General features: G+C 45.1%; 1 protein-coding gene across 1 annotated transcript in view; it reads left to right on the top strand.

The window, feature by feature from the left end:
• Positions 1 to 1,600: 1,600 nt before the first annotated feature.
• The window catches only part of COL24A1 (collagen type XXIV alpha 1 chain), a 398,425-nt gene continuing 390,049 nt past the window's right edge, over positions 1,601 to 9,976 (top strand). The window contains exon 1 of the mRNA XM_015536213.2: positions 1,601 to 1,656. Coding sequence (XP_015391699.2) covers positions 1,601 to 1,656 — 56 coding nt within the window. The remainder of the gene's footprint in view (positions 1,657 to 9,976) is intronic.

Here is a 9,976-nt window from a genome sequence, read left to right as displayed (position 1 = left end):
ACTTTTATAATATGTGTGTAGTGTGGGATGGTTTTCAGCATGTGGAGGGATCATTAGCTGTGGACGGCACCCAGAATAGACGAGGAAAACTTGTTGGAGAAATGATATTCAATGGTATACAGCAGTCACTCATTAAACAGACATGCTAAGTAGTATTTTAGGTGCTGAAAATACAGTGATGAGTAAGATAATAGATCCCTGGCCTCCTGTAATTTCCAGTCTTATTAATAAAATGATAAAATCAGAAAGTTAATTTCCCCCCCAAAATTTGGAAGGTAGACTTCTCTCTCAGGCTGTGAAAGGGCTGTGAGGGGATCGAAGCTTATGTTAAAAAAAAAATGTGTTACAAAAATTGGAGAAGGTATTCAAATTGGAAAGACTGTAGTCTCTTAGCCTGTTCTAGATGCATAAACACAAATCATTAATCCATGCTCATAAGCTGGAGGAGGGCAGAAAGCAGAAATTGTAGTACAGGGGGCAGACTCAAAGTCAAGAGTGAAGGGGAGGAAAGATAGAAAGGAGACCGTCACAGTCCGTTTATAATATGGCTTAGGCCACAAGCATCACTGCAAAAACACAAGAAAGTCGGAGGAGAATGAAGGGTCCCGCTGAGTATAATTCCAGACAGTGTGTGTGAAGAGGACGGAGATGAAAAATTGGGGATGGGAGACATGCAAGCGGAAAACATCAAACTGGGGACTGCCGGAAAAAAAGGACGAAGGAAGGATACTAGTCACCTACAAGTTTCGGGGACGACGAGGGAGGGTGGCGTGGGAAGCTGGAGCGTCGGGGCGTGGCCGGGGCGGCTGCGGGCCCAGGGGCTTGCGGACCAGGCGCGGGAGCCGGGCTCGGGTCGGGGGTAGGTTGCGGGGCGGAGGGGGAGGTGTGCACTGTGTTTGGTGATGTCATTGCAAGTCAGTGAGCGGTGAAATTTAACACCGGCCGGATTTGCTGCGCTCCTCTTCTTCCAGGGGAAGCAGCCGGCGGCAGTCAAAGCTGAGCGCCTGCAGTTGCTGCCAGCCCCCTCGCACCAACTAGATCTCCGAAGTGGGTGTGTGAGCTTGTCTGACAAATGTTCCGGCGCGGGTTGTTTCCAAGGACTTCCCCCACCCTTCACCCCCTTCATCTCCTTCCCTCCCCCAACCCTTCTCTCCTCCCAGGCCCAAAGCTGAGGGCTCCACTGGAGTCACAGAGTCGCCTTTGAACCGCAAGTGAACTCGAGGGCTGCACTCGCGGCCGAGCTCCAGCTGCTGCCGGCGCCCCGCCGCCTGCCAGTGAGGTCTCGCCTCTCGCCCGCCCTCCCAGAGGAGCGCTCCCCCCCCGGGCTTGTCCGTTACCGAGCTAGGGAACTAGAAAGCCTAGCTCGCGTAGATCTACCCTTTGCGTGCTATTTCTGCCCCCCCCCTTCCTATTTCCCTCCTCCCTGGTTGTTGTTGTTGTTGTTGTTGTTGTTGTTGTTGAGGTTTTTGGAGCATCGTTTACATGTGAGTTTTTTGTTTTTATTTTTTTCCTTTTTCATGGCCAGTACCTGCACCCTTAGCAGTTCGGAGTTGCCTTCTGTTTTCCGTTAGTGCTTCGCTGCAGGGACAAATGCATACAAATGCATTTAGGAGCCCACAGGACAAGGCGTGGAAAGGTCTCCCACACGGCAAAAACGTAAGTAGCCCAATCGCCAGGATGCAAGGGCTAGACTCACCCCTCTCCCCAATCCCTGGACCCACTGGGCGGGTCGGAGATCTGTGCTCCCGCTCCTTGGCACTTTTTAAAGTTGGGAGCCGGCGAGCAGCCGTGGCATCCTCCCCTTGTCTCCTCAATTTGTAAAACGCCGTGTTTGAAAGGAAGCCTCCTGCCAGCGGATCTCTCAGTTTATGCTAAAGAGGTCCTGCGGCTGGTAAGGAAAATCTCGCTGGCGCGCGTCCCGGTTCCGGCGGCAGAGGCTCCCGAGGCTCCCGAGGCTCCCGCGGCTCCCGCGACTCCCGCGACTCCCGCGACTCCCGAGCTGAGCTCGCATGCCCGCCGGGGCTCCAGCTCCCGCCGCCCTCGCGCCCTCCTTCCTTCTTTCTCAGGGCCCTGGCTGAGGTTCTGCTTTCTCGCGGTGCTTGTTCCGGCGTTCAGCCTGGGGATTGATGGGGTGCTGGCGGTCCTCTGGGCTCTGTGGCCGCAGCCTGGACCACGGGGAACAGACATGGGGCAGGGGGGCCGGAGCTGGGGAGAGGGTACCGGCAAAACCTCGGGCATCAGGGCGCGACTGCACTCAGAGGCAATCTCCTCTTGTTGTTAGGAAGCCAACACACGTGCTGCCCATCTGGGGCCGAGGCTGCGTCCTGCTCCACCGGCCTGTCACTGGGGAAGGGGCTGGACGCGGGGGCGGGGCTGCTCCTCCCGCGGAGGGTTAGCGCAGGCCCCGACTGGCACCCCACCTCCTCTTTGGGCGCTGGTACCTGCTTCTACTCCCTCACTGGGATCAGAGAGTGGAGGGGGGTGCGTGCCTGGGCTGGCTACCCTGCTTCCCCGGGAAGAGGTCAGTGGGTTATGCAAGTTTGTTTCTGGCCCCGGGGCGGGCGGGACCAAAGTGGCTGTGGTCGTTCTCTCCCCCAAGCTGCCCTTTGGGAGAGTAGGTGGGAGGTGGGCAGGGGGCAGAACTGACCGTGCCCGCTGAGGGCAGGCGGAGGGAGGCGGGGCGCGGAGAAAGACCGCCTTGTGGCAGTGTTTGTGTGCACATGTGCTTCCCAGCCGCGTGCAGCCGTGCGTGGCTGGGGCTCGCCCTCACTCTCCTCTGACCCCTTGGAGCCTGGGCGGCTGGGCTTCCGTGCTACCGAGGACGCACCTTCCCACGCTCCCGCAGCCGGACGAATCAGTGGGGAGGAAGGCTCGCAACGCTGGGCGTGGGCCCAGGTGCCCGCGACCAGGGAGGTCCCGGTCCCAGAAGAGGTCAGGCAATGCTGGTCACCTTCCCCAGGGCGGCTCACGTGGGTCGCACCAGCTTCCCAGGCAGGTTTCCCGCCACATTTCTGAAGAGCCCCCCAGCATGGACCCGCTTGGAAAGCCAGGCTCCAGGCGCCGCGGATCCTGCGGGACCACTCGCATCTTCCTGCTGATACGGGCGGGTGGAATGGTGGAATGAGCTTCAGGTCCCCGAGGGGAGGCTCCAACGGGAGAAGCTGGGTGAGGCCCTCCACCTCCTGTCCGGCCGACGCCTCCGCGTTCATCCCTGTGCCCTTCTTGCGCTCCCGGCCAGCTCCCAACCGGAGGGCTTTCCCTTGGACACTGAGTAAGACCTGCGTCGCTGCCCAGCAATCCGCGGGGTTGGTAGCTTTGCTCCATCTCGAGGATTAAAGCAGATCTTCTCCTGGCCTCTGTCTTGTCTGGTTTACGCTTCCCTTCCAGACGCTCCCAGAAAAGGCCCTGCATAAATTTTTGGGCAGTTTGGGGTTTGTAAATTGGGTCCAGATGATTGGGGGGAGGGAGGCAGAGAAACGAAACAGAATGGATTACACCAAGGAACTGAGGAAAAATTAGACTACGTGGAATGGGAAAAGAACCCTGTCAGAGAGACGCTGGGTTGGTTGATAGAGGATTGTGGGAGAACACACGGGGCTAGAAGGCCTCTCTGCCAGGGGGTACCTTGCAGCTTCCTTGACATCCAGCTTATTCCACTACAGTTGTCAGTGAGGGTGGGCTGCAGACAATTAAGAAGTAATTCAAAGAGGGGCGCCTGGGTGGCTCAGTCGGTTGAGCATCCGACTCCGGCTCAGGTCATGATCTCACATTTGCATGAGTTTGAGCCCCGCATCCGGCTCTGTGCTGACAGATTAGAGCCTGGAGCCTGCTTGAATTCTGTGTCTCCCTCTCTCTCTGTTCCTCCCCCACTCATGCTCTGTCTCTATCTCTCCTTCAAAAATAAATAAAAACATTTAAAAAATTAAAAAAAAAAAAAGAAGTAATTCAAAGTTACATCAGATTGCAGCCCCTTATACCTCCAACTATACACATGCCAAGTAGGGAAAAGGTAGTTACTGATTGATCTGAGAAAACTGTTTCTCAAAAAAAAAAAAAAAAAAAAAAAAAAAATCCAACTTCCTTAAAGAATTATGCGTTCTTCAATTTGAAAAAACAAAAACTGCTACCAACCCTGTAGGGGAGGGGACTTGGCAGAAGCAGCTGATTAGCTGATGATAATGTCAAGCCACTGAATTAAACCTTAGAGTTTCTAATGAAATCCTTGAGGTTTTAATTTTCCACCATCCTCTTGTGGTGAAGTTTTTGTAAGAGCAGGAGCAGTTTTTTAAAAATCACAATTCTGATTAGTCATCCAAAAACATTTACAGTTTTAAAACTGGATCCTTTGTTTCATGGGGCTGCTTTTTTTTTTTTTTTAATGTTTATGTATTTTTGAGAGAGAGAGAGAGAGTGATCTCAGGCACAAGTGCATGAGTGGGGGATGGGTAGAGAGAGGGAGACACAGAATCTGAAGCAGGCTCCAGGCTCTGAGCTATCAGCACAGAGCCCCATGTGGGGCTCAAACCCACAAATTGTGAGATCATGACCTGAGCCCAAGTTGGACACTTAACCAACTGAGCCACCCAGCTGCCCCGCATGGTCCTGCTTTTAGGTGAGTTGCTTAATGTGAATTTGTGGAAGTAATAAAGGGAGATTAAAACCAAAAGTCAGGGTTAGATACTATTGTTGTAATCACAGGGTTTCCATAACCAAGGTGGGGGCGGGGAGGAGTTTTGAATATAAACATCTATTTCCTAGTTGGCATGAAATTCTATTCTTTAAAGTTGCTAAGTTATCTTTGCTATCAAGTAGATGTTTAAAATAAAACTGATGTCTCAAGGACAGGTATTGTAAATTATGGAAAGTAATTTTGAGTGTTGCTTAGACATTCTGCTTGGTAATCTGTGAAGTGACAGGAGAAAAATAAATTTTATCCTGGGAGTGAAAATAGCTGTGCTACTTTCCTTGCCATGCTTTGCAACTGTGACTTATTTTAGAACTTGTAACTCTGAATGAGAAGTGAAGACCATTTCCTTTTCATTCTCGTAAAGGGCTAACATTATTCTGTCATTCATTCACTCAATCATGCACTCATATATTCAACAAATGTTTTCTGAGCTCCAGCTATGTGCCCAGCATTGTTCTAAGCAGAAGGGATACAGTGGTGGAGCAAGACAGAAACACAATTGCTGTCCTCCCTACGTGCCCAATCTGGTATTGGAAAAAGAAAATGAACAACCAAGTATAACAAAATGAGATAAAGGTATAGGCAGGAGGACACCTAGCAGTCCTGGGAAGGTGGGGTGTATATGGAAGGGTAATCCTGGAAAGAAAGGCTCACCAAAGGAAATGAAATCCACACAGAGACCTAACTGGAAAAGGCATGGAACTTTCCAGACCGAACATTAAAAGGCTGAACGGTGAGACAGCACAGTTCATCTGAGGGCCTGGAAGAAATGAAGTTGGTTGAAGCACACATACTTGAGAAGGAATGACCAGAGCTGAATCTGGAGACCAGAGACCAGATTGTGACAGGCCTTTAAACCAGGTTACTTTCTTAGCTAAACATATGGAGGTTAGGATGACCTCACTCCTTGGTCTTGGAATCAGTGTGCATGTAGAAGACACTAGAGAAGTTAGTTGTATGTTTATTGAAACTCAAGACCACCTGATAGTCTTACTAACTGAAGATTGACTCATTCATTTAACAATCTTTATTTAACAGTGCTGTGTGTCAGGAACTTCACTAAGGCTAGGTAGCAATCATTTTAACAATCTCTTTGGTATTACAAGGACGGACTAGTTGAGGTATTTTTCTTCCCTGCTACTGATTGGACCCTAGACATTGTGATCCCTTGAAGTGCTTAGGCATTTATCTTCCCCGTACTTCATAAATTCCCTCTACACTTGGAAATTAACCAAAAGTTCTAATGCTTCACACTGCATTAGTTATACAAGTACCTACTGAGCTGAACTGATTGAGAAAGTCATTGTATGTAAGCTAGTGACTACTCCCTGAATCACCCAGCTTTATCCCCACTGCTGGGATGAGAAATGATTTTCAGGTATTTGAGGAATAAAGGACAGAAATTTTACTATTTCTGGATCTTGGCAACAAGTAAAGTTCGCATAACAAAGTTTTTGACTTGTAAATGTAGTGTAATGGAAATTGTTGAAATTATCTATGTATATCACATGTGAGTGGTTTTCAGATTATTTTGCCTTTTCCAACTGGTTTAAATTAAAATCACCAACTCACAAAACAAATTCCCTATTCCTGAGATTTCACAAGTCCTTCCTACTATTCTAACTTGAATCTATGTAGGAATGAGCTTTAGTAGCCTGAAGACATAATACCTGAGAGTCTCATGGGCAGCCTAAACAAAAAGATGCCTGGGATTCCCCTAAAGTAACTAAAACCCTTCAGAAAAGGAGAAAGTTGAATAGCTCTAAGAATTATTTAGGGAAGATGCCTGGGATGGATATTAGTTCCTTAAATATTCTGAGTATGGTCTTTGGATATCTATTTCCTGTCTGATCCCCTCCAGGCCTTTACCTCTCACATGTCTGGTTATGTTTTGATTGTGGCTTCTGTCACACTGAAAATGTGGCTAGCAGACCAGACACACAGAGTATTTCATATTTTGTTAGAAATCCTCAGATATTAAGATCATGGGTTATATTTTCTGAACTTTTATTGACTGTTACCATATTGTTGACTTCTTTTAGATCCCGTCTGTTTTTGTGTAATGCCTGAGTATATGTTCTGGTTAGTTTATATTAGTGACTTACAGTCCAGACATACAGAAAAGTGAACAAAAACAGACATGCTTCAAATATTTGAAAAGTATTCATATTTAATATAACAACTAGAGTTTTTGTTGAAGTAAATATGTGAACAAATGAGCAAACTTAGTAGACTATTTTAGGTTACATAATTAAGAGAGTATTGCATGGAACTGTAGGAAGACGTTTCCAGACTTGTTAAATATCATGTCTATTATATATGGTGATTTATGGAATATCTTGCTAAATAATTTGATCTTTGTCATCTAATGCTAGTATACTAACAGGAGCCCACCACACACAGAGATTTTGAGGTTTTATATTTGGAATGTAAAATATGAAATTTATATTATACCATCACATAATAGAGAAGTTGCCAAGACTCGGGAAATTGAAATGACCCACCCAAGGTCACAGCGTAAGTTACAAATAGAAGCAGGTTTAGTATTTTGACTCCAGTGTAGTTTTATTTTCTTATTAACCATGTGGTTTTCTCTCCAGCTTAATACGGGTTTAATTTTTAACTTACTCAAGGACTCCAGCAAGACTTAGCACTAAATGCATGCATAGTACAATGGGACAAGCACAAAGTACAGCTGATGCCCCTGAGAACTCTATTATCGGCTCATGTGGAAATGTGTATTTTTTCTTAATTAAGTGAATGTATAGTAAGTGTGATATCATGGGGGAGGAGGGCAAAACCAAAGAAATAAACAAGCCCAACCCAACCATTTTCCAGAAAGCTTGGATTTATTAGAAATCCATTTCATACAGTGATGGAGTTTGGCTCTTTAACTGAGTGTGTCAATTAAGCTTGATGTCTTCTCTGTGTTCCCACTTCAAAGGTGAGAAAAACAGTTAAAATGAAAAAAAGGAGAAGAGGAAGCCTTTCCACTTAACCTATCATAACAGATATTTTTAAGTTCTTTTTTCTCTTCTTTCTCTCTTTGGACAACCAACTAAAAGTACCCTTATTTTACTTTCCTTTTCTCAAGTGTTAAAAGAATTAGGTCCATAGGGAAGAATTGAATTCCTCATTCATTGGGAGATGTTACTGTTTCTCCTTTCCTTTTTAAAAATGTTTACTAATTGTCAATTTCATGTAACAAATAGATAAAAGGTGAAAACTTGTTGCTTGTTCAGATATTTACTTACTAATTAATCCTAAAAGGTACAATATATATGGGATATAATAAATTTACAATTATAGCATTAAGAGTACAGAATCCAGCCCTCTTTAGGGATGATGGAAACTTCACGGAGCAGATGTTATTCAAATTAGGCTTTGATGATATTTAGGATTCTGACAGGTGAAGACTGAGAGGGCATTTCAGACACTTACAAGGTCTCTCCAGGGAATACAGTATAATGCGATATGGCTGGAGCTTCAGGGGAGGGTGGGGGGTGGTGGTTAGGCATAATGGAATCCATATTGCTATGGATATGGATATCCATATGTTCTTCCTTAGTTGGCTGTTAGTTTGGGGCATACTTAGAAAGAGAGAAAGAAAATCTCTATTTCAGTCATCAATCTCTACCTCTCTATTAGTCATCAGTTTTAATACATAGGTACACTTACATAATGTATGGCTCAACTGATTTGTCATAATCCCCTAAGATCACCTGGCTAAGGGATGTTTGATGTGTTCAGGTTTTCCTGCCTTACACCAGGAATGGACTTGTTAGCATGTCTAGAAAGAACTTTATTTTTCATTTTTCTCCCCTGAGGTCATTGGGGAAGTCTATGAGTTGGCTGAATTGCTAAATGAATAGTGCCGGTTGCTGTACTCTTCATTAGTTAGCTTGCTCTGAACGAAAAAGTGCCCGTTGGGTTGTTTCTAAACTCTAAGTGAGCCAGATTACCTTGGGAAGTACAGCTGATGCGCCTGAGTGTTTCCTTTCACATTCCATTTTCTGCTAAGACAGCATAATTCTGATGTACTCTCCTTCGGTGATTTTAATCCTTACTTTTTAGTCTCACTGATATATATCCTGTCAGTTATTTTGTTGAAATATAAATTTGAAAGGGAAAGAGCTTCTTTCTACTCAAAGTCTAGATCACACTGGGATCTATCCTGGAGAACCTAGAGATAGCATTTTTATCTCACACAGAGGTCCTCAACTTGTTTGCACAGTAGAACCAGGTGGGGAGTGTTTAAAAATCTCTGTACCACACACAAATTAAAATCAGAATCTGTGGGACAGGAGGTAGGGAGGGCAGGACCCGAGTATTAGTAGTTTTTAAAACTCCCCAGCTGATTCCACTGTGCGGTGAAGATAAAAAACAGATCCCAAACAGGCTTTTCATCATCTCTTGAACATCATCTGTTCCAGAACAGTGGTCCTCAGAGTGTAAACCCCAGACATACAGCACGAGCATTGCCTAGGAACTCTTTATAAATGCAAATTCTCACCCCCCCACCCCAGACCTAGTGAGTCAGAAGCTCTCTGGGTGGAGCCCAGCAATCTTTAACAAGCCCTTCAGGTGATTCTGATGCATAGCAAAGTTTGAAACCACTGATCTAGAACAGGAGAAAAGGATAAAACAAAACACAAGGGTTGGATAACCTAATGTTGTGTCATAAAATTAGATATATGTGATTTTAACAAAATAATATTTGTGTTTTAAGTACAATGTAACTATAAATAGAAAATGTTCTAAATTCTTTTTTTCTCAGAGTTTGGTATACGCACAATCTATATTAGAATCTCCTACTTAAAAATGTATCCAAACTGAGGATTCACTCCAAATTTATGATTCATAATCTCTGAGACAAGCCCAGAATTTACATTTTTCACAAGTTCCTCAGGGGGTTCTTTTAGCAAACTAAGCATTGTTTTACATGGATGACACCATACATAAGAGTCTGTTATATGCTTCATTAAAATGTTATGGTTCAGCCATTTGCCCATATCAGTTGAGATTTCTGTAATTATTCAGTTAATTAGTTTATAGAGTTGGCGACAGTTTTAAGTATTCTATCAAAACTGTCTTATCAAAGCTGTGCTCTGTACTGAGCATGACCGTAGACTGTACATTTTTCACTTACTAAGATATGGTTAAGACCATTTTAATACAAATGATAGTTCCATTATACCAAAGAGAATAGTACAATTATATATTGTTGGCCCACTTTGTAAAAGATTATCTTTGTTATGTTAACATGCTCCTTATATGAGTTGATAAAGA

The sequence above is a fragment of the Panthera tigris genome, chromosome C1 (genome assembly GCF_018350195.1).
Source record: "Panthera tigris isolate Pti1 chromosome C1, P.tigris_Pti1_mat1.1, whole genome shotgun sequence".
Taxonomy (NCBI): Eukaryota; Metazoa; Chordata; class Mammalia; order Carnivora; family Felidae; genus Panthera; species Panthera tigris.
Note: the sequence above shows the minus strand (reverse complement) of the source record. Positions and strands in the feature narration are given on the sequence as shown.